Source organism: Zingiber officinale, chromosome 3B (assembly GCF_018446385.1).
Source record: "Zingiber officinale cultivar Zhangliang chromosome 3B, Zo_v1.1, whole genome shotgun sequence".
Lineage (NCBI taxonomy): Eukaryota > Viridiplantae > Streptophyta > Magnoliopsida > Zingiberales > Zingiberaceae > Zingiber > Zingiber officinale.
The window spans coordinates 4,090,157-4,113,803 of NC_055991.1; the positions used below are offsets into that span (position 1 = coordinate 4,090,157).

A 23,647-nucleotide genomic window follows, 5' to 3' on the forward strand; every position below is an offset into this window, starting at 1 on the left:
GATAGTCAATCAGCAATTGATCGAGCACAGAACCATCTATATAATGGTAAGTCTAAGCATATACGTCGTAGACATAATTTTATTAGACAACTACTCTCAACGGGAGTTATCGCTGTTAACAATGTGCTGTCAAAGGATAACCTAGAGGATCCACTAACTAAGAGGTTAAACTGAGAGTTAGTTGCAAGCTCATCACGAGGGGTGAGTTTGATGTCGATAAAAAATATTTGTACAAAGGAAACCAATCTATGCAAACTGGAGATCCAAAGAACTAGGTTCAAAGGGACAACCTAATTGTACCGACAAAGTTGCTCACTATGGGGGAACGACCCATTAAATCAGTGAAGGATGGAGGTTAAACACACAACTTTTAATGATCCAAGAAGAGTAATGTGGAATAATCTTAAAAGATCACCTATGTGAGAAAGAAGTGGGGTTGCTTCGAAGAGAATTGGAGACACAATTCTTAGAAGTTCTCACAGAATCAGGCGTGTTCATGGCTAAGAACAAACACACTCATGAGAACTGAGTTGTAGGGAGAGTATTGGGTGAGATATGTTAATGCTTACACAGATGACAGAACAGTTCAAGGACATCGCGTCCACTGTCAGCCAGTAAGCAAACAGATCTTCACAAGGGAAGGTTCAAAGGTAAATAGAGAAGAGGTGGAATGTTATACTGTCCTATACTAGACTCAACTGCTAAATGTTATCATATACCCTATCTCCATTCATGTGAGAGACTGTTGGATATATGTGAATGGAGAAGAGGTGGAAGAGGGAAGAAGCTCCATTGTGAATGAGACTTTAGTCCCACATTGGGAGTTTCAAGGTATTTTGGTTGGTTTATATTGATTCACATGCTTTGATGATGTGAACAAATGCATGGGGAGAGGCTATCTCTCACGCGTGGGTGCGCAAGGGGGTGCAAATCTAGGGCCTAGATTGTACTGAACCAAGTTGGTTCGTGTGGAGTACGACCTATGCACGTCGAATGTAGAACTAGTCGGGGTATAATTTGCCCAAGTGGAACAACCAACATTTTACCGCGTAAACCTTTTTGCTGCTTGTGTAACTGATGTATTAAAGAAAGATTAATGCAGCCGAGTGAAACATTGACGTTTCACAGTTGGCAAATAGTGATCATTAAAAGATCATTAATGTTGTGCTTGGTGGGATTCACGGTTCACCATTATATCCTGGGAAATAGACGACCCGAGGAAACCTCGAAGTATAGCCGAAGGTGGTGCGAATATATTTCAAGGAAACTACGAATTGCAGGCCTCGATTCACACGTTCGGCCGCTTGCATTGCCCACCCGGCCTCATAGTCCGTTTAGTTGCTCGCATCGCTCGCCCGGTTGCAGCGCCCGCCCAGCCTCTCGGTCGCTTGCCTGATCGCCGCTCACTCGGTCACTTGGCCTTTCTGCTTGCCCGACCAACCACTTGCTTGGCACACTCACCAGACTGATCGTGCTCATTGCCTGGTCGACTGCTCTATCTGCTAGAACTTGCTCGACCTTACTTCCCAGTCGGCCTCTCTGCTATGTGACTCGGATGCGGGGTTGATCGCTCACTAGCTCGGTCTAACTGCCCGCTCGACTTGTTTGCCCAGTGGTCCAATCTACTACTTGCCTGCCCGACCATTCAGTCCGCTCAGACTTTACTGCCCGGACTCGGAGCTCGGTCTACACTCAGCAATTAGTAGAAACCAGCCCCTGCTGGCAGCTTGAGATTATCTGCTCAGATCATCTTTACAGATAAGTTGAATTTAATTTCGTGTAATTTAAATTCGACAAAGTTCCAAACATCTCCGGCAGATTATTGTTTTTTATCCAATAAAGGTCTTGTAATAATGGAGATATCTTTCTCTTATAAATATATTATCTTTCCATGTATTTTCAATATGGGACTTTATTTGCAACCTTGCAATCGAACATATATTACTTCGGGGATGTTCCCAATCCTTTCACTACTAAATGCATGAATTTATGAGTCCACGCACTTCCGAGTTCATGTACTTCTGAGGCCATGCATTTTCGAGTCCATGCACTTTTGAGTCTATAATCACTTAGTCTTTCTAGAAATATACCCAAAGGGGTTGTACCCACTCTGCCATCCTTTCAAAATCGTGGACTCTTAGTCTTTTTAAGGATGTATCCAAAAGGGTTGTTCCCAATCCACCATTCTTTCGAAGCCATGAGCACTTTCAAGGATGTATTCAAAGGGATTGCTCTCAATCCACTATCCTTCCGAAGCAATAAACACTTAGGTGACGTTTGGTTTAGAGGTTTGGGAATGGATTCATTCTCAAACCTTATGTTTGGTTGATGGGAATGGAATCAAGATTTTGGAATGAATCCCAAAAATTTGGATATGGATGAAACTCACCTTTTCCCTTGGGTTTTGATGGTATGGGAATAAGAATTAAGTTTAGACGAAAATACCCTTAGTATATTTGTTTAATTTTTCTTTCATTTCACTCTCTCTCCTTGCTCTCTCTCATCATACTTTCTCTCTCCTCAGTCTCTCTCATCACACATTCTCTACCATTTTCTCTCTATATTCTCTCTAATCACACACACTCTCATTATTTTCTCTCTTCATTCTCTCCTCATTTTTTCATCATACTTTTTCTCTCCTCATACTTTCTCTTACCATACTATCTCTCCATATTTCCTCTCATCACACTTTCTCTCTCTTCATTTTCTTCCATCACACTCTCTCTCCTCATTCGCTCTCATCATAGATTCTCTACCATTTTCTCTTTGTATTCTCTCTCATTATTTTCTCTCTTCTTTCTCTCCTTAATTATTTTTTCATCATACTTTCTCTCTCCGCAATCGCCATTACCATACTCTATATCTCCATATTTTCTCTCATCACACTTTCTCTCTCTTCATTCTCTTCCATCACACTCTCTCTCCTCATTTTCTCTCATCACACTTTCCCTCTCTTTATTTTTTCCCATCACACTTTCTCTCTTATCATACTTTATCTCCTCAATATCTCATTTTCTTTCATCACACTTTCTCTTTCTTCATTTTTTCCTATCACTCTTTCTCTCTCAGCACACTTTCTCTTTCATCATACTTTTTCTCTTTTCAATCTCTTCTATCACGTTCTCTCTCCTCATTTTCTCTCATCACACTCTCTCTCTCTTTATTTTTTTCCATCACACTTTCTCTCTCATCATTTTCTTTTATTATATGTTTCTCTCACATTCAACTTTTTCTTCCGTATAATTTTTTCTCTTATTTTCCTCTAAGGGTAAAAAAGAAAATTTAGATTCATTCCGATTGAAAATATTCAATTAACCAAACATTATTTTTAAGAATGATACCCAAACTCATACTCATTCTCATTCCACTATACTATGATACTCATTCACATTTCAATTCCTAGAAAAAAAATCAAACGTCACCTTAATTTTTCTAGAATGTACGGTGTACCCAAAAAAAAAAAAAAAATGATTCCTAATCTGTCATCCTTCTAAAGCCATGAGCACTTATACTTCGTATGGGCGGATCATATAAAGGATTTAAAGAAGCCATGAGCACTTATACTTCGTATGGGCGGATCATATAAAGGATTTAAAGAAGCCATGAGAGTGCTTCGTATGGACGGATCATATAAAGGATTTAAAGAAGCCATGAGCACTTATACTTCGTATGGGCGGATCATATAAAGGATTTAAAGAAGGTATAGATGGATGATTTTAAATACCTCCACATATTGAATTTAATATATTTTCTTGTCCACCTAAAATTGGATATAACACTTCCATTCCTCCTTCACTTTGGCTACTTCAGGTTACTCAACAACCAACGGCGAGGTTACGGGATGAGGCATGAGATGAATTTTTTTCCCTTTCTTTCTTCGGGTCTAGAATTATCAGTCTCTTTAAACCTTGAGTTACAGATTTCTAATTGCACTTCCAAAGTTTCTATTCGATTTCTTTCAATCAAAATCAATTTATCTATCGTTACGATAGAGTCATCAATTTAGATTAAGACTGTGAGATTAGTTCGAACCGTCAAATAATTTAAACAGATTAAATTAAAATTTTATTAACTCAATTTTAGGGTCTAAACCAGTTTAGGCTTGTAACTGACCAGTCTAGGTTTGTAACTCGTGCGGATTGACATGTAGAATTTTCTTTCTTTTAAGCTTTTAAATTAAAATGATTCTTTTTTTTTTTTACTTTAAATTGAATTGGATGAGAGATTTCTTAATTCTATAGCGGATGGATCCGTCCCATCCGTTCCGTTCCGCACCATAACGGAATGGCCGATTGACAGCACTAGTGGAGGTGAGGTTCGTTGATTCAGTTCTGAATGAAGAATTTAATTTATTTTTGGAATTAAAAAGTTGCTTGTTTGGTCCGATGGCCTTCCTGATAAAGAGTCCGTTCTACGCAGGCAGGCCTGAATTCTTCTTGCTTTAATCCCGAAAAGAGGCAGAGGAAGGCGATTGGGCCGAGTTCCCAGATCAGTGGGCGGACTATTCTTCCTCCTACCCGCGACCAGGAAGGCGGTTGAAGTGGCGTCGGCTCCTCCGCTCCACTTGTTTCTTTAAAGCGAGCGCCGGGTCTCGACGCAGTCCCACTCCAATTCCCGTGGCCTGCTCTTGCCTTCTCGCCGGCCGCTCCTCCTTTCTCCGTTCAATCCTCCACGGAATATACGGCGCCCCGACGCCGGAGGCTGCATTGGCACCGCCGCGGCCCGACTGCTCGCGCTCTTCGTAAGTGGTTACTCTGTAAAGGGCCCCCCTTCCTCCCTCGGTTTTGGGTTGGCTCGGTAACGTTTCCGGCGATGAAGAAGGTCGCCACCAACGAGCAAGATACCTATATTCTCTCGCAAAGGTTCTTTCTTATTCCCCTCTCAATCCCCCCCGGGTCGCTGGCTAGTGCTTTCTTTCTTTTCTTTCTTTTCTTTCTTTCTTTCTCGACTTGCTGCGTCTTTAATCGGATGCAGATTCTTTTGTCCTTTTCCTGAATTTCGAAATCGGGTTTGGGTTTTAGTTTAGGGGTTAGGGTTTGTTCGTTGAGATTTTTGCTGAGTTGTTGCTATCGGAAACTATCCTTTTTTTGCTGAGTTGTTGCAATCTGCAAGAATCTCAATGTGTTTGTTTACGATTTTAGGGTATCCAAATCCTGGGTCATTTCTTGAGAATTTGTTTGTGAATTTTGTGGCGGTTATTTAGAGGAAATCATGAACGTGCAATTTTCAAACTCTCGCAGGTACAACCTATCAACGCCTCTTACTCTACTCCAAGAGGTTTATGAGGTTTATGAGGTTGCTGATACTGATGTTAAGATAGACTGGCATGCTCTTGTCAAGAAAACTGCAACTGGAATTACGAATGCCCGAGAGTACCAAATGCTGTGGAGGCATTTGGCCTACCGTCACCCATTGCTTGATAAGATAGAAGAAGGAGCTGAACCTTTGGTTGGTTACTTTGTGACCATATTCTGTTCTTGTGTTTACAATTTTATAAAAATGGTTGAATTACAGTTCAATCAGATTGATAGTACTTGCTTCGTGTTGCAGGATGATGACAGTGATCTCGAGATAGAATTAGAAATTGTACCTCCTGTCATAGATGAAGCCGTACGTCAGGCAAAAGAGTGCGTCCAGGTACTTGTTTCATCGTATTATGTACCTGTAACTGTCGTTTGTATAGGAATATTTTCATTGAACATCATGAAACATTCAAATAAACTATCTCCTCTGGTCTGAAACTCGCAAACACACATACACACACACTGATATAGTAGGTGTGCTTAATGGTTTGACGCGTACAGCTAGCTACAGACTCAGAAAAATGCTATACTCCTGACAACCTTCGGAACAAAAGATTTAGTTATGTTGCCTACCAAGTCCCTTCAATTTTCTTCTAAATAGTTTATACTCTTAGGACAAGAATGTTCTTCAAGAATTTATTGTGTTTTTAGTTCCATGTTCATATGATTTGAATGGATTGGACACACTAGAAACATCTGCAAGTTTAAAAAAGTGCTATTCTTGGTTTCTCTCAATTTCCAATTGACATTCATGTGATTTTCCAAGATTTGTATTAGGGAAGGTTGGATTGTATTGGCATAATATAAATCTGTTGTCAACATATTGTTTTATATTGTCTACTAATGGTAAGATGAACTTTGATTATGCTTATTTGTTATTGTACAAATTTTAGTCATGGTCGAAAATGCTCACTTATTGCAATTGGAAAAAAAAAAAAAAAATTGTTACCATACATTGCAGAGCACGTCTGAAGACAAATTTCTAAACTAATCTAGTTTAAATGCCCAAGCAAGGCCAAACCCACATGTTCAATACCTCATAAACCTAACTAAACTAGATCATTGCAATTGGACAAATCCATGAGTTTTTTTTTTCCCGTTAATTGTAATTTTCATATGTGGCTGATTAAATTAATGTATTCCCCACATGTTTAGCTTTTGTTCTCATCATGCGGGCTAGGCTCAACGAAGAAGACAGGTCTAAAAGCTCCTTTGGTTGAAAAAGGAGTTGACAAGGAGATTTTAGACGCCACTCCAAGTAAACCCTCTCAAACTAGCCATGGTGTTGCTATTAGCACTCTCCTGAAGAAGCAGACAGAAAATGAATTGGTAGGTTCAAGCTATCATCCTAAGAAGAAGAGGAAGCTATGGACTAAAGAGGAGGATAAGGAATTAATAGCTGCAGTACGTAAATTTGGAGAAGGTAATTGGGTAAACATTCTCAGAGAAAATTTAAAGCTTGACCGTACACCATCCCAGTTATCTCAGGTACTGAACATGTTTTTTTTTTCTCACTTAAGGGGCCATAATATTTCTTTTTTGCTCTTTTTTCTTTTTGTGATATTAATGGCCGATAATATTTTGCGACAATAGAAGATTGGTATATTTTTCAAAGGGAGCCTTGGCGCAATAGTAAAGTTGTTGCTTTGTGACCAAAATGTCATGAGTTCGAATCTTGGAAACAGCTTCTTGCAAAAAGCAAGATAAGGCTGCGTACAATGGATCCTTCCTCGGGACCCCGCATAACGGGAGCTTCGTGCACCGGCTGCTTTTTTTTTTAGAAGATTGGTATATTTTGTTTAATGGCATGTTCCCATGCTAATATGCTTCAAGATATGCAAATTGAGATATGGTAATCTGGTTAGCAGCAAAATGAATATATGTTGTAGAGCATGAAAGAACTAACTGTTCCACCTTCTACATAGATTAATGCATATCCATCAGATTTAATCTAGCAATCAATTTATGCAAATTCAATGCCTCATACTTCACTAAAATTTACTCAGAAATAAAAAAGTTTCTTTTCTGATATTTATGAACACCGATGATAATTTTGTATACTTTTGGTAACTGCAGAGATGGTCCATCATCAGGAAGCGTGATGCTAACATCCTTGCTGTTTCGGGCAATAAGTCGGTTAGCTCAGCCCAATCTGAAGAGAGGATAGCAGCACAAAAGGCAATTATATTAGCTCTTGGTACTCCCAAAGGTGGTAGACTGTCAGGTTTGCAGTCTAAGTTCTTTCTTTATTCCCTTTGTACACTAGTAAATGCATAACAGCGACAATCTTAGTAGTGGTAACTATACTTCTCAACTTTATTACAGGTGGCGCGCAATCAATTGGCAGGACAAGTTCTTCACCACTCGTAGGTTCAGTGCCTGAAGCATTGGCCGTCTCAAGCCAACCATTTAATCAACATAAACCACCTGTTCCAGCAGCATCTCAAGCATTAGATTCAAGATTTCCCTATAAATGCGGGACAACCTCAACAAAATCTACTACACATTTTGCTACAAATTCTTCGATACAAGCTGCTGCATTTGCTGCTGGGGGGCGCATTGCTACACCTTCCACTGCTGCCTCTTTATTCAGAGCTGCACAATCTAAAACTGCTGTTCATATTGGGCCTTGCAGCAGTAGTGTACCTTCTTCAAGTAACTTAATCAAATCATTTGCTGTTACTAGCACTGCAGCAATGGCGTCAAAGAGCATGCCGACAGTTGGTACGACTGCACCATCTTTGGCAAATCCAGTGTCATCTTCCTATAATACAAAACCTGGAGGGCAGCAAGTGCAAGGTTGCTCTGTCGAAGTGGTAAAGAATTTGCAAAATGCAGGATCAGACACAATTCCACATGATCTATTGGGTGAAGAAGTAGAATGGGCAGATGATAGCGAATTATATAAACTGCTGGAATTTGATATGGATTTAGCGATAGAGAATGATGTTGGCAATGCTAATGATGCATCAGAATCTGCTGCGCCGAAGTCGCATGCTGCAAAAGAATTACTCACTGAACATGCAGACAGCAAAGTGGTTTCCTCTGTCTCAGAAACAGAGAACTTGAAAAGTGGATAATGGGGATTGTGCGTCAGCAGGGAAGGCAATTTCATCAATCAATAAGGATAATAAAATCTCAATCAACTAGTTTCAATCAGTTAGACATGTTGGATGAACATACGGCTAGACCGGTAAAAAAAACACAGGAATCTTTTATGCAATTAACAAATTTTGTAGGGGCTATATTTCATGTCCATGCTGACTTTTTCAAAGACCATTTGATTTTTGACAGATGATTATGATATACATATATGAAAGTATTTTGTTTTTTTGTAATTCAGTATCCAGCTCAAGTAATTATTTTTCATCTAACTTGTATCTGTCATTCATGTTCAATAAGTTGCATGTATAGTTTGAAAATTCTCAATTTAGTTGGTGCTGCCAGATTGAATTTTTTTATGGGCAAACATGAAACTAAACCAAACCCTTTTTTGAACTATCATAGGAGTAAAATATCATCTAATTCAGTTAATAATTGTTCCATTGAACCTGTTACTTAACAATAACATCAGAATACTCACAGCTGTGGTCTGAACTGGTGCCATCAATTGTTGCATAGCAGCAGGTGCCTCTTCTTTCAATTTCTTCTGAGAATTGACAGAGAATGATCTTATTATTATTATGCAAAAACAATCCACTCCTCAACAACATATATAGCTTAATGAGTTATTGAATTATTGCCTTTGGCATTTGGCAAACAGACTACCTAAAAAGAACTTTCCTTTGGCATCCCCTTCTTCTTTCCTGAGGCATCTGACTGCTTACCTCTTGCAATCGTGCCAGTCTTTGAGTGTGCATCTTCTTCACATGGAGGATCGTCTGCTGCAGAGGACTTCTTGGAACAGAACAATCCCATGGTAAAGAAATGGAGAACACAAGAGAAGAGATCGATAGGGAGCTGGGAGCAAATCATGGAAATGGAAACTCATTTCAATGCCACAATCTCCATATGACTTTGTTAATCAATTGATTTTTAGGCGGCCAGGTATTATTTTTCTCTGTGCAAAGATTTAACAATGAGGTCTGAGGTTCGAATAGAAACTCATTTCAAAGTTTGTCCTTTCGGATGGATCTAGTGACTAGCACATGAGATATTATCACAATAAGGTCTGGGGTTCGAATTTCGGCAAAGCCGAAGTAAATACCTCCCTTATGTGCTAGTCACTATTCTAAAGGTTAGTAGTCGCCCGTGATTTACCTCCTCTGTGTTAATCTTGGAACGGGTTGACGAGGACGTTAAGAGCGAACGTATTCACTTTTTACCACGAAGATTTAACAATATCAACTTTTTAGTAACCTTCAAATCTCAAGAACTATTCGAGTTGAGGGTGAGCATAAACTTTCTAAATTCATTCAGGGGCAGACTTTAATTTTAGTTATTCTACTATGTTATATGGATCCTTTTACTAATAACTCTTTTTTTTTTATTATTATTATTATTTTTTTTTTTTGCGTTTGAAGTATTTCCTGACCGTATCTTTAAAAAAAAATAAAAAAAATCAATTTAAGTGAAGAAATTTGATCCACGCAACGTTATTTGATATCGTCGCGATGGTGAATGCGGCTGCTCCTCTCCTCTCTCCTCCTGGTTTCGTACGCTCTTCGGCCGCTCAGAAATGCTCGATTCCTTCCTTGATTGCTGCTTCCAGGAGGCGGAGGAGGAGGAGGGGCCTCCTCCTCTCCACGGCCGCCGCGCTCCTCCTCGCTTGCCGGGGTTCCGCCGCCGTGGTCCCGCCGCCCTTCGACCCTGTCACTCAGCGCGAGAGGAACGCGAGCGCCTCCCTCTCTCTCCGGATATCGGACGCCGTCCGCTTGCTCGACCTCGCCCGTGACCTCCAGGCCAAGGGGGACTACTCCCGAGCCCTAGACTACTTCACTCTGGTAATTCTTTTCTTTTACTGCTATGTGCCCCTTCCGTCCCTTTGGGGAAGCAGAGATTGCACATGTAGCTGGGACTGAGGCCTGTCTAGCACTTATTTTTAGCATTTACATCACCAAAAGCCAGCTTAATGGTCAATTTCAATAAGATTTAGTGGCTAAAAATCTTCATGCCTAACACACCTAGATTTGGCAAGCATTAAGTCTATCCCATGAAGTGAATTCAAGTATATTTAAGTCTATTTATAATTTGAGAGTAAAAGCACAAATAGATTTGGAAAAAGCAAGAACTGACCCCTCTACTGGATTTTCAGTCTCCCAATACCTCAACATTCATCCTGAGTCTCTCAAGGTTTTAGAGTGCTTTTTTGGTGAAAACCTATAGCCTTGTTGTGTATGACTGATATGATCTATAAAACAGATCATGAAAAACCTAAAATATAGTTTTTGTTCCGTGCTAATTGTAGCTATGTTGTTGGTCCTTGCACTAAAGTTCATGGCGTTGTGTGCTTAAGTTGAGCCAACATATGCCATGGTCATTGTCTTCTTGTCAGTATCCAACAAACTCTATTTCAGTGAGATCCTACTCCATTGCTCCATTGTTATGCCAAGGTGGTATTCCGAAGGAGTCTGACTCCTTTGGCCTACATCATGTTAGCATTGTGTTCTTTTTGTATTTGTTCGTATTTTCACTGCCCTAGGCAAGGTTGAGTTGGCTATTGTGGGGCAAAACTTGCTACAATGAGAAGGGATCGATTCTAACCAAAGCCGAATGAATAACCCTCACCTGCAGTGGCTAACTGCAACTTCTCGATTTACCTCATAATAGTCTTGGGGCCGACGGTGTAGGGGTGACAGATTCCACCTTTTGCTACAATTGATACAATACATATAAGCACTCACACTCAACCCTTGTTTTGTTTGAGTTTTGGTGCAAGAAGTCAAATTTGAGTGCGTTGTCTCTTCACTCCCGCTGATCAGTTACTTGATGGAGCCTTGGTCTTTTGTGGTAGAGGGAATGCACTGGACACTTTATGGGCACCTAAGCCTACAACTTCCAAGATGACAAACACAAATACATATGAAAAGAACAAAAGCAATACAACATGATTTGGCCTAAGTCTATTCCATGGAGAGAATCCAAAAGTACTTATAAATTGGGATTAGCCATCGCTGAAATTTAATGCAAAAGTTCATTCAGTCCTCCCTAGACTTCCTTCTCAAAGTTGATGGAAACAAGATGTGAAACCTCACTTAAAGTGCTTAGTTAACAAAAACCTCTTTGAGAAGAACACCTTCTCGTATGTAGGTCACAGATCTTTGATTAAAATATGTAACTCTTTTGTCATTTTAGGTAGTTCAAGAGTACAAGGACTTTGCTTTCTCAGACTATGCAAGAGTTGGAAGGGCATTGTTATTGTATGAGATTGGAGACAGGGACGAGGCCATTGCTGAGATGGAGGATGTTTCAATTTCCCTAAAGGGCTACCCAGGTACTTCTTCAAGATTAGCTTTATGCTTCCTACAATACATGATCTTTTACAAGTTTTTATAACAGGTATCTTTCATCTTGCAGAGATACATGCAGCTCTAGCTGCAGCATTGTATGCTGACAAGCACGCTGCACTCCTTGCTGAGAACCAGTTTACAATTGCCACTCTTTTGGACCCTCATTATACTGATCTCTCATATGTGAGGGAAACTAAGCATTGGCCTCCGAGCTTGATCGATTCCTTGCAGCATTTCATCACACTTTCCTAACAAGCTCCAATATCTTGCTTGGTTGCTAAATGGTGATGCATTAAGTCTCTTTCAATGCAGATGTTAATAGGCTAGAAACAAATTTTGTGTGCCACTTCTAAAGGCAATCATATCATGGGTAAATTCTAAAGGATACATTTGATAAGCTTATTTAAGTTGATTATGGGATCATTACAGAAGAATCTGCATTGCTGATAACACATGCCAAGCATACAATTTTTACTTTAAACCTCATCTCAGGCCCAACGAAAAGGCCACATATAAACAGAGCTAAGTGATGCTCAAAATTACTTGCATGATGCTATTTGAGGAGACATTGGTAAGCGAAGAGTGCAGAGCAGTAGCAGAAGAAGAGGAGGAAGAAGCACTACTTGATAATATGGAGGATTAAGATGCAGAACAAAGAAAAATGAAAGGAAGGGAAAGGAGCGGCAGTTCTAGATGATGGTCCGGAGGAGGGTGTGGAGGTGGAGGAAGGGTCAATCTGTGCGGAACTATTCGCGGCGAGGTGCAATTGCCACTCCGACACTGCGTCGCCGGAGCTGGTGTTCCGCGTGTGCGTCCTCACGAGCACGTAGCCGAGGGCGAGGCGGAAGGCGCCGGTGCCGCCCACGACCGGCAGCTCACGCTGCGGCGCGTAGATGGGGTCGTGCCCCATCACCGCCACCGTGCTCCCGTTGGGAAACACCAGGTTGAGGCACAGCAGCTGCGCCGCCGCGTCGGCCCGCTGAGACGCGAAGGCGTAGAACCCCTGCGCCCGGCCGACCAAAGCGGAGTCGGCGGCGGGCCCCTCGGTCAGTGGGTCGTCCACCACGTAGACGTCGCCGAAGCCGTTGCCGAAGCCGAGGCCGGTGGAGTTGGGCCCCTGCACCACCCGCATCGCGCTGGGGCTCGACCCGCTCATCGTGTCGTGCATGTAGAACCGCACGGACGTCGTCGTCTCATCCGCTGCCGCCGCCGCTGCTGCCGCGCCAAGTAGCAGCAGGAGGAGGTTGGACTGCAAAGAAGCCATGGCTGCAAGCTGGTCTTCTTCTCGGTAGAGAACAAGTTGTAGAGGTTAATGGCTGAGCAATTATGATGCTTCTTGACTTCGTTGGGTCGAGTATTTTCTTCTTTAGTTCCCACCTACTGCGTACACCTACTCTCCTTCCCGCTAAAAAAGGTACACATGGTTGGACTAATTGTCTGCAGTTGATCTACCCGGCCGGCCACCTAAACTTGTTGAGTCGATGGCCGTTCTTTTTAACTAAAGCAGCCCTCGCGATGAGTTAGGTGTTAGGCGTAGCAGTAGGTGCTCGAATAGTCAACTGCAGTCGTATGACTTGACTTATAATTAGGCGCTTCTTTGTTGACGGTGCGGAACGGATCACGCTTTCTCAGCCTCTCATCTAGGAGCGGGCGCGGATCGTATTTTATCAGATTTCGATCATTATAATATCCGATCACTACCTAATAAGATCGGGTACTCATAATTCAGGTACCCAAATAATATCGATACCGGATGTCAAGTATCGGGTAACTTTTTTTAAAAATATATATTAATAAAATAAATGAGAAAAATTTATACCCAAAACAAAAATAAGAATTTTATGTGACAAAACAAGTAGAAAGAGATAAAATTATAAAATTTAGAAAAATTACCCGGCCCAATCAGGTTGGGTTTCAGATGTCCGAATCCGAATTTCCACCCCTACTCTCATCAATACTAATTTTTTGTTATCCTCTTCCACCTTAATTGCCAAGCTAAAATAAAATGTAAGTTCCATTCTTATTTCTTCATAAACCTCGCCTTATTAAAGAGAAATCACACGTTACTATCATCGTTGTGAGTTGTGACATATGGTAGGAAGGGAAACTAAACCTAGTGTTACACGAAGATATTAACTAAGTTCCAAGGGTCCTTCCAAACTATGTAATGCTGTTTTTCATGAAGGAACAAAGTGTGAGGTTACCTTAATCACATATTTTAGTATGTGAATAACCAGACTCAAACACCAGACCAACTTCCAGGATCTACGGTCAGCACTCAGGTTGCCTTTTGCGCCATCCTTTTGGCAACCAACAAAATTTCTCCTACGAACCTTGAATTAATGAGTCCTTCATGGGTACCCCGATGCACCAGGAAAGAGTTCTGAGATCTTTGCGAACACATCCATGATCTAGGACAAGTGAATCATGAGAATGTAAGAGTATAATACAGCTTAAGGAAATATGGGTGTGAAGATTCATAAGTACAGGACAAATTGCCATTTTAACAAAATTCATGGAGATGGCAAACTGCAATTCTATGTTTCAAAATGTGACTGCAATTCTATGTTTCAAGATGCTCACATCTACTACTGATTCTTTATAGGTCATTCTGTCGTTATATGGGCAACAAAAATATGAGTGCAGCATCAGTTGCAAAATTCAAAGGGCAAAAGGACTCAATGGAATAAAATAACTAACCCTACTGCTAAAGCAAAAGATACTCATACAAGAGAATTGTTGCTTGTTTCTTCTGTTGTAATGTGTGACACTACAATGTTAGTCATGGTTCATGTTTTTGATAAAGTTTTATGATTCAATATAGATTTTTTTTTCCCTCCGGCATCTGTTTTTTTATTTATAGAACAATTTCAACTAACCATAATGAAATTCTTTAGGTCTAAATTCCAAGAAATCAAAATTAAGCATGAGTATCCAGACGGGTAAATTTACGACTAACAGCTTTAAAAGAAATAAAAGAGCTGGATTGCATAACATAATCCACAGAATGTTCTTTAGGCCTACTGATCTTCCTCTTAATATTTACATGAACCTGAAAATGAGAGGAACGGCTTGTTCTATTCAGATGACTGTAAATAATCTCAAGTAGAGAGACTGGGCAGTTGAAGGATATATGGACATAAAGGCACATATAACTCCCAGATCAAAAAGGTAATTTCTGATAGAACTAAGATAGTGTTTAATTCGTAAAAGATATTCAGTATTCATCTTACACCTATAAATATAAGTAACCTTGGTATTGAAGAGCCAAAAAAGATTGACCACAATTGTAACAAAATATAGCTAAATGGCAGGATGTATGACTCACCTCCTTGTCATTCTGATACTTTGCAATGCTAAGTGGATTCTGAGAGCACTGTTTAATCAAAAAATATGTTAAGATATTGGATAAAAGAAGAAACTTCAAGAAAATGAAATGTATTTAAGAATACATCTAATATGGCAGCTTGCACTTTAGGATTTTGAAACGCCATGGCAACATCAGGATTGGCCATTATCTTAGATATAACTTCTTCTGGTGTAAGTCCTATCTGTTCTGAAAATATAAGATGAATATATTTTAGCAACAGACCCAACAAACTAGAATATGAAAGAACAAGACTTCCATTCCATGGTTTTCCATAGTTTAGACTTCCTGATTGTCAGATGAATGATAAAGTAGATATACAAAACCACCATGTAAATTTCAAGCAAGTTAAGTTGGCACATTAGTAGATGATTCTGAATCCTACTCCTGGAGAGTGGACAGTGTGCACTGTGTCTAGTATATGAGATTAATCAGATGCAAGGGCAATTTTAACCCTGAATATATGTGGCACATAAAGGCATTCAGAACCACCTGGAATTTCATTGCTTAATTCTTTCAAACAACAAATAAGGCATAGTCTTGGTTTCTTCAGTTGTATGATTCTAGAAATAAGACCACATGAAAAGGCCAGCCAAGAATCGTGACAGTTAGATACTGACTTTTTTAAACAATCAAACAAGTAAAAAAAGCAAGAAGAGATGGTAAACTAATAAAACCATTGTTGCAAGAAGTAAAGAACAGAAGAAAACAACAAAAAGGAAAAGCAACCAAGGGGAGTAGAGGGAATATGCAGGGTAGTTTTCTGAAAGGCTAATGAATGAAAATTGATATGAATACTATAGCCAAGTTACTAACATTTCAAGTTGTTGAGTTGATTTTTAAGTTTCAATCCATGCTAACTCCAATATGCAATTCAGTGCTCCTGGTTTCCTCCACGATGTTGCAGGAACCTAGGGAGCAATTTTTTTTCCTATGCTCTAACAAGTAAACCAAATACCAAGAGAAAAAAAATGAAATGGAGAATCAATAGAACGACTCATTGAAACAATACTTGCATTTTAGCAGTCAAATGAGCATCTGAGACAAATCACTATATGCCAGAATCCAAGCTTGATTTTCCTTTTGTATGTATAGAACGTAGTAGGACAAACAAAGAGATAATCTTGGACTTACCAAATTGCTGCTTGACCTCAGGACTGTTGAGATTAAAGTTTTTCAAGGAATCTGTTAAGCGGTTGTCCCATTCATTATTTCCACCCATATTGTTCCTAAGCAACGAAAATTTCATAAACACAGAAGCAATAGTCTACATTTTTATATATAGAAATATGACAAGTACAACAAAAGATAAAAGTATAGTGCCATATATAATAGACTGTAAAATAAAGAAAATCAAAGTGTTCAAACTTGATTTTGGAAGTAGAGATTATAGACATACAGCATATCTTGCATTTGTTGCCGGAATTGAGGATTTTGCATCATCCCTATCAAAAGGCAATAACAAAAATCTGTTAGTAATTTCTGAAAATTTACAGCCATATTGTAACCACAATGTTCATTTAAAATTATAAAAAAACTGAGCCAAACTTCTTTAGCAAATCAAATGAACACATACACTTGAATGTCTCTGGGTTCCTCATTTCTTCAGGTAAATAGCTGCCAAATAGGAGTATGAAACATGAACAGTATTGTTGTATTTGTGAAGTGATTCAATATGATAATAAAAGGAATACAATCAAGAATATGTTGAGGATGAACGTTGGAAACAAGAAGGCAAGTCTAGTTCGAAAAGATCATAACTATTCGTGCTCTTGAACAATCAAAATCAAAGGAAAAAGCTACAGGCAATAGATGCAGTAACAACTCTCACACAGTGAGTATCTCACCCAGAAATTAAACAGGTGGGATACTATAAAGGTTATTTTGCTTCTAGAAGGCCAGTCATATGACTTCATGTCAATAACCCTCAAGAAAAAGTAAACCTTCGACTATTAAACAACTTAACTTCATTGCACATGAAAAGGTGAGTGGCCACCTGTCCTAAAGGGATGAAAAGAAAAAGGTAGCGAGAAAATTCACGATAAGATTTCAATTGTTTAATAAGCATGAAGCTTACGGGTAAACCATTTTCTGCACAGTAGGGTCCTCCATCATTTTCTCCAATGCATCAACTGATAAGGGAGATGATGATGATTGACCTAGAAAACAGTGAAGAAAATTAAATTTACATGACCAAAGCATATACCAAATTCCTGATCATGAATAACAGTTGAAAAAAAATGCAAAAAATAAATTTTGTGAAACTTGGATTATCAAACATATACAGTAGATATATGATTAAAAAACCAGAGAGAAAGTAAATAAGAAAATTATGAGAAATGGAACTACTCAAGTTGATACAGGCAATGAATGGAACCAAGTATGAGTGAATGGATGTTTGACTATACAACTGTATCCATACAGGTAATGTATTGATGTTTGACTATGAATCCAAGTACTAATGAATAAAAAACCTTATAAAAAATAAGCTCTTGTGCAGATGCATTTCATAATTTTCAACTACTATATATGATGACAGTTTCAATAGAAAACTTATACATGCGTGAGAAAATGGCACTCGCCAAGAAAATTCTGATTGTAAAAGGAAAAAAAAAAGTGTAAGACATGACCTGAACCACAACTTCTCCAATGTGCAGTAGATAGCAGGAAAATGTATAAATAAATGTATACATGAAAAACAAAACAAAAAAAATCATCCAATGTCACTTACGATAATCAGGTTGTTCGGTTGAAGAACTTGCATTCTGTTTTACAGTTCCATTCGTTTGTATCTTCAATAGGCACAAGATAATAATTCAGCAATAAATTAACAATAATACCGAAATACAACATAGCTTATTCCTAGCATTGCATACTTACTTCCTTAGCGGATTGAGTCTCCATCGTGCTTGCCTTTGATGCCTCATTCATAAAGGAACGTTCATTGTGAAATAGTTCTTCTGGAGAAACATCTACAAACGCTGCAGAATTTTACATAAGACAATATGTCTCATACAGATAGAAGGTATAAAACATAATATCTCTATCATAATTCTTTTATATCATGTTCAATGCCTTTAAATTTAGGACTCAAATGTTCTGTTTGCTACTCTGCTTTGAGTATCCCTAGCAGAGATTCAAACTAGTTTATTGGCTCCAACTAAACAAATTTTTGGGATTTAGTAAGGATGGTTTCTTTAACAAATTTAACACAGTATTTGGAAGCTTTGGGTTGTCTATTGTACTATAGCCAAATATGCTGTGGACACTATCCAATTTAATATGGTGTATTCACTAAATGTGATACCTTATTTAATTAGAACCGCCAGCATTTCTATAACTGGACCTTCAACTATGATTTAGTTATTTGTAACCTAATCAAACATTTCCTCAGCGTAACTCCATCATTTGAGTTTAACCCTGCTCAACCAATGGCAGGCTCAGAAAGGGTAGAAAAGAAAAGAAAACATAAACCTGAGAAGAAGCTGGATTAACTAAGGATAGGTTTGGGACCCCAGAATAGTTCTGGGTTAAAAGAATGGACGTTTATTACAATGCGACCTATATAAGTAACAGTTCTGGCTAGCAAAAGCCATGACCTGAGTAAAAAAATGAAGCAGCAACAGAAGTCTTTAATATGATGTTTGATGTTTGTGGAAGTTGAACCCGTGACATGAAGGTTAGTGTAAAATAAGACCATGGAAGAAAACTATCAATAATGATAATGACACGTAAAGGTTATAAGAGATCCTTTGGCTTTCACAAACTGACTTCAACTGTTGATATACTAGAGCAGCAACATATGTTTAAAAATACTTATCCAGAATGTTAGTGATGAAATTTTGACTAACATTGCAGCAACTAAATGAGTATCCAATTATGTTTACAGAATTATGTGAGTTCCCTATATGGCCATGAGAATTATCAGCTTAATCCAACCAGAACAATAAGCAGATTAATAGCGCATTGTCAAAAGTTATAGCTAGAATATTAAAATAATACAATGCCTAGCCTACAATGCTGCATACCAAATTTCTTCGATTGTGATTCTTCTTTTGGGGCCTGAACCTCAGATGACGAGGTTGATTCAACCTTAGTTGGTGCAACATCTACTGTAACTGGTTCCTGCACAGAAACCTGTTTAGGTGGTGGTGGTGTGGGATTTTGTGGAGGCATTATTGTAGTAGGAAACGGAAACGGTGGGCTTGATCCAAACGGAGGACTGTTAAATTGTTCGCCTTGAGGTGCTGCTTGGTTCATCATCGTCTTGAAAGCTTGCTGAAGGGCATATGTCTGTGACAATGATTCACAATTTCAACCATTAAGTTTAAAGACATGTTTGATTACAAAGTTCACATACAGAAGCTTGTAAACTTGCTGAGAATAAGAAATAGGTGCATGCTATGCTTTTCTAGATCCAAAATAACTGTTTATACCAAACCTGCACTGCAACATTATGCAAAGGCCCCCACATGTACATGTCCAAATATCAAGATAGGGGAAAAAAAAAAGATGCATTGTAGGAAAACTCGGACGATCCCACTAAGGATTGGCCGAGTTGGATTGGGATCGGCAAAGACCAATCTGATTTTGACTGAGAATTGGGCAATGCTATCAATCCTTTGGAGGTATGCAAGAATACGTTAAAAAGAATTGGGAATCAAATTAGTTTCAGCATGAATTAGATAGAATGGAAGAGAATTGAAGGAATCAGCCCTTTTCACCCAAAGTCATGCAACATCAATCCAAGATCGTTCTCTCACAAGCAATCGGAGGAAAGAAAAATGAAGTCAGCTAGGGTTGGGACACCTCGTAACTGTGATTTCTCAGCAGGAAGAGGAACCGAAGAAGAGGCCATTAAGTCATATGAATTGGCTTGGAAGGAAAATGAATTGGTGCCATTAAGTCATATGGCTGCTAAATTCGGAAGGATAAGATGAAGGAGATCTCTTCAGTGATCCATGTTTGCTGAAAGCTTGCATAGTTTCTACTTTCTAATATATGAAACAGTTTCAATTAATAATGTTTATTAATTTAATCTAAATTTCAATATGTCATTGTTTTTAGTTAAGATATTGTTTGATAATTAATTTGTTTAATAATTAATACAACACTATATAATTTATTCATATATGACAATTAAAGAATGTACAGCAACTAATTGCCAAAAATATAATATATATAACTGATAATATTTTTGTCTATCAACATAAGAATATTCAGAATAAGTGTGGGAAAAAGGTGAGAGTGAAGACTATGGAAAAAGTGGATTGGAACATGTCATCTGGAGGGAGAAGGGGGTAATGAACATATCAAAGTGGAAACCATGATTTCAAATTTTGTTCTGTAACGGTCAGCATGGCCAAAATTTCTCATTTTGTCTGCCAATTGGCACACGAGAAGGCACAAGACATGGTCATGAATGGTAAGAACTCCTTCCTCCTCCGCTAGCAATGAAGGATGACTAGGGTTCCACAACAAGACTTCTTCAAGTTACGCCTCTTCCTCCACCTCATACGCCTCTTCCTTTGCTTTCATCTGCTCCTTCCACCTTCGTCCGCCTCTTCCTCCACCTCCTATTCACACCCAACTAAAGCAGCAATATTTTTTTGAAATAATATCACTATGGTCTCTAGTCAAAACTCTGATTCGCATCAAAACTATAAACCTTGGTAGAAACATTTGTTTGTTGTGGGATGAAATAATTATTGGAATGATTAATTACTACAAAATTAATTAATAACTTTATATTGCTGATTAATATGTAATTAATTAATATTGTTAATTATGTACAATTAATAGGTAAATTGGTAATATATAATTAACATTATTGGTTAAATTGTTGATTAACATTATCAAATAATAAATATCACTGATATATAATTAAAGATTTAATTACACAATATATACGAAATGCAATTAAAAGTTTTTTGACTACAAATATGTTAATATATAACTAGATCTAGATTAACAATGAATTGATCAATTGCAATATCTGGATACTAGTAATTACATTATTTGTTATAACATTATTGATGAAGTCATCAATTTTTAATAATACTTATATAATAGTATATTTAAATATTTAAATTATTTATTGGGATGGTGTTGATTGAAGGGGAGCCTTGGCGCAACAGTAAAGTTATTGCCATGTGACCAAAAGGTCAAGGGTTCGAATCTTGGAAACAGCCTCTTGCAAAAAGCAAGGTAAGGCTGCGTACAATGGATCCTTCCCCGGGACCCCGCATGGCGAGAGCTTCGTGCACCGGGCTGCCCTTTATTGGGATGGTGTTGATTATTTATCTTGTTTTCACTGATATTTACAGAGTAAACAAAATTTAATAATAATATTTAATCAAATATAGCATGTATCATTCTTAGGTTTTTGAATATTTTATATTATCTTATTTATTAAACAAGCTTATTTCTTTTTTCTTTCTTTTTTTCTTCATTGATTTCGATCCACCAAATTTACCAATCCAATATAGCCGATACCTAAGTTTTTGGAATGCCTGATATTGATACCAATATTGACAACCATGCTATATTGTTCCCAGTGCCCACACAAATGACACAAGAGAAGCAAGTAGAAAAGACTGCAATTGCAAATAGAATAATTTAGAAGACAAATTGAAATTGTAATGAAATAAAAATCTTTTTCAGTGATATTTACTGGTTTGCAAGTACAATAATCACATTTCAAAAATAATTCATTTTTCCATTAGTTATTTACTACTTTGCAGGTTCAATAATCATAGGCAATAAACTGGAGATTCAAACATTGTGCCCAAAGTTAATTCAGAAAAAAGAAAACAGTTAACTAATAGTGAGAAACCTCTAACAATATCTCTTCTCTTTGATGAAAAAAAGAGGGAAAAACTAATAGACATTTTTTCAACAACCAAACAACAAGGCTATCTTCTGAATCTTCTCACTTCATTGAGCTCTACGCCAAAGCATATCACTAGTAATATTCAAATCCATTAAGAAGATTCAAATTCATTGAGGTCTACCTCTATCTGATTGAACTCTTCCAACCATAAAATATATTAGTGCCCTTTAAAGATGAACATATCATCCCAACCTATTTCATGATATAACTGCCCTATGATATGAGCATTTTCTTATTCACGATATACAAAGCACTAAAAAAGGAAGCCGAGAATGTGCAAAACCTTTCTACGGATAGGAAGATCATCTTGTTATTTCCAAAAGAGACCTGGACAGTGTACTTTCACAAACCAATGACAACATGTTAAGCCAACTTCCAAAGAAATTCACACAATCTAGAAATAAATTTCTAATATCAAGCATTTTTAATTGAAAATAAGATTCTTAGGATAGAGATAATCTTACAAAGGGTACAAGCTGCAAAGGGACTCACCTTTAATCTATTCGCAACCTGTCACACCATTAACATGCTTTTCAGTAAGATAAAGAAGAAATCTTCATAAAACAAAAGCAAAACTTATCCAAGAAGTATGAACAGACTCACCACTTGAAAAATGACTGACAGACCAACTCCAACTCCAATCCAAAACAGTGGTGAACCCCTACAATTTCCCAGGGGGATTAAATGGGAATGATGAGTCGTGCAAGTATCACAAACATATATGCTATAAAAGAAACAAGTTCACTCATTATTGTGAGAAAGAGCGACAAGTTATTAGTTCGAAACATGAACAAATATCAAGTAGCAAATGCTTCAATTTCAGCGTCAACCAAGAGTAAACCTTCATTTTCAAACACAACGAAAATGCCTACGGGACATACATGGATGACGATGATGACAGCACAGGAATTGGGGTATTTGCGCTACTTGTTGTCAATTGGCCGTTGCCAGAAGACGTAACACTAGCAAAAAACTGCGTATTGAGCTCTTTCCCTACATAAAATAAGATGTAGTACGTCTGTAAACCACATCTACTCAGAGAGAAGGCAGTAAAATTTTTAAGAGAAGCAGATGCAGCGAGAACATTTACACTCACAAAGTCGAACAAAATTAACCATCAAACTATGCAGAGATAAACTAATATGAACAATTTAAAAGAAATTGCCAAATTATGATACGAGGAACCTAACCCCTTAACGGAAGAGAGACTTGCAAAACCCGAAACAATTAGCTAAGTTACGGCTCGTGGAAGATCTAGTAGTTTACGAAGCGAGGCAATACCAATACTAGATGAGGCTCGATCGCTGCTTCCACTCGTTAGAGCGAAGGTAACGAATCCAGGACCTCCTCTGCTTCCTACCCTTCTGCTTCTTCTCGCAGGTAGAGGGGGAAAGGAAAAAAGAGTAGGCCGCCGCCGGCTGATGACCTCGTGGGGATTTGGACCCGCGGCAAGAAGGGAGAATCTGGAAAGGAGCGCGAAACTATCCATTGATTAGGAAAGGGTGGAAAACCTAGAGATCGAGCTGCCCCAATCTGATGTTCTTTCTGCTCTTCCTTTGTCGCTTGACTACACCAGCAAGGAGAAGGGCTATCAGTTCTGAGCCGAGAGAGAAAGACAAAGAATCTATGCATGGGC

At 38.4% G+C, this 23,647-nt stretch overlaps 4 protein-coding genes and 1 long non-coding RNA gene across 7 annotated transcripts; 2 read left to right on the forward strand and 3 right to left on the reverse strand.

Annotated features, from left to right (window-relative positions):
* The first annotated feature begins 4,416 nt into the window (after positions 1-4,416).
* On the forward strand, positions 4,417-8,954 carry LOC122055562. 2 transcript variants are annotated; one of them, XM_042617049.1, is made up of 6 exons: positions 4,417-4,862; positions 5,241-5,448; positions 5,551-5,637; positions 6,459-6,791; positions 7,380-7,527; positions 7,629-8,954. In XM_042617049.1, exons 1-6 carry the CDS (start codon positions 4,813-4,815, stop codon positions 8,381-8,383), a joined length of 1,581 nt encoding a protein of 526 aa, XP_042472983.1. In that variant the 5' UTR covers positions 4,417-4,812; the 3' UTR covers positions 8,384-8,954. The 2 variants fall into 2 exon arrangements, with proteins under 2 accessions (XP_042472983.1, XP_042472984.1); XM_042617050.1 differs by lacking the exon at positions 4,417-4,862 and adding an exon at positions 5,017-5,142.
* On the reverse strand, positions 8,166-9,917 carry LOC122055566. The gene is made up of 3 exons (XR_006132899.1): positions 9,072-9,917; positions 8,887-8,952; positions 8,166-8,300 (listed from the first exon to the last, which is right to left on the reverse strand). It is a non-coding gene; the product is annotated as an uncharacterized LOC122055566 (long non-coding RNA).
* LOC122055564 lies at positions 9,907-12,204 on the forward strand. The gene is made up of 3 exons (XM_042617054.1): positions 9,907-10,246; positions 11,598-11,736; positions 11,820-12,204. Exons 1-3 carry the CDS (start codon positions 9,917-9,919, stop codon positions 12,002-12,004), a joined length of 654 nt encoding a protein of 217 aa, XP_042472988.1. The 5' UTR covers positions 9,907-9,916; the 3' UTR covers positions 12,005-12,204.
* Positions 12,193-13,207, reverse strand: LOC122055565 (dirigent protein 21-like). Its single transcript, XM_042617055.1, has one exon. It carries the CDS (start codon positions 13,014-13,016, stop codon positions 12,372-12,374), a length of 645 nt encoding a protein of 214 aa, XP_042472989.1. The 5' UTR covers positions 13,017-13,207; the 3' UTR covers positions 12,193-12,371.
* A 541-nt stretch (positions 13,208-13,748) lies between these two features.
* LOC122055563 (protein TIC 40, chloroplastic-like) lies at positions 13,749-23,610 on the reverse strand. Of its 2 annotated transcripts, none has more exons than XM_042617052.1 (14): positions 23,293-23,610; positions 22,893-23,004; positions 22,615-22,672; positions 22,504-22,521; positions 19,148-19,412; positions 18,000-18,091; positions 17,851-17,911; positions 17,197-17,278; positions 16,696-16,736; positions 16,519-16,564; positions 16,254-16,348; positions 15,205-15,308; positions 15,081-15,128; positions 13,749-14,163 (listed from the first exon to the last, which is right to left on the reverse strand). In XM_042617052.1, the coding sequence occupies exons 1-14, from the start codon at positions 23,498-23,500 to the stop codon at positions 14,104-14,106; spliced, it is 1,290 nt and encodes a 429-aa protein (XP_042472986.1). In that variant the 5' UTR covers positions 23,501-23,610; the 3' UTR covers positions 13,749-14,103. The 2 variants fall into 2 exon arrangements, with proteins under 2 accessions (XP_042472986.1, XP_042472985.1); XM_042617051.1 differs by having other exon boundaries at positions 18,000-18,100; positions 23,293-23,609.
* Positions 23,611-23,647: the final 37 nt, after the last annotated feature.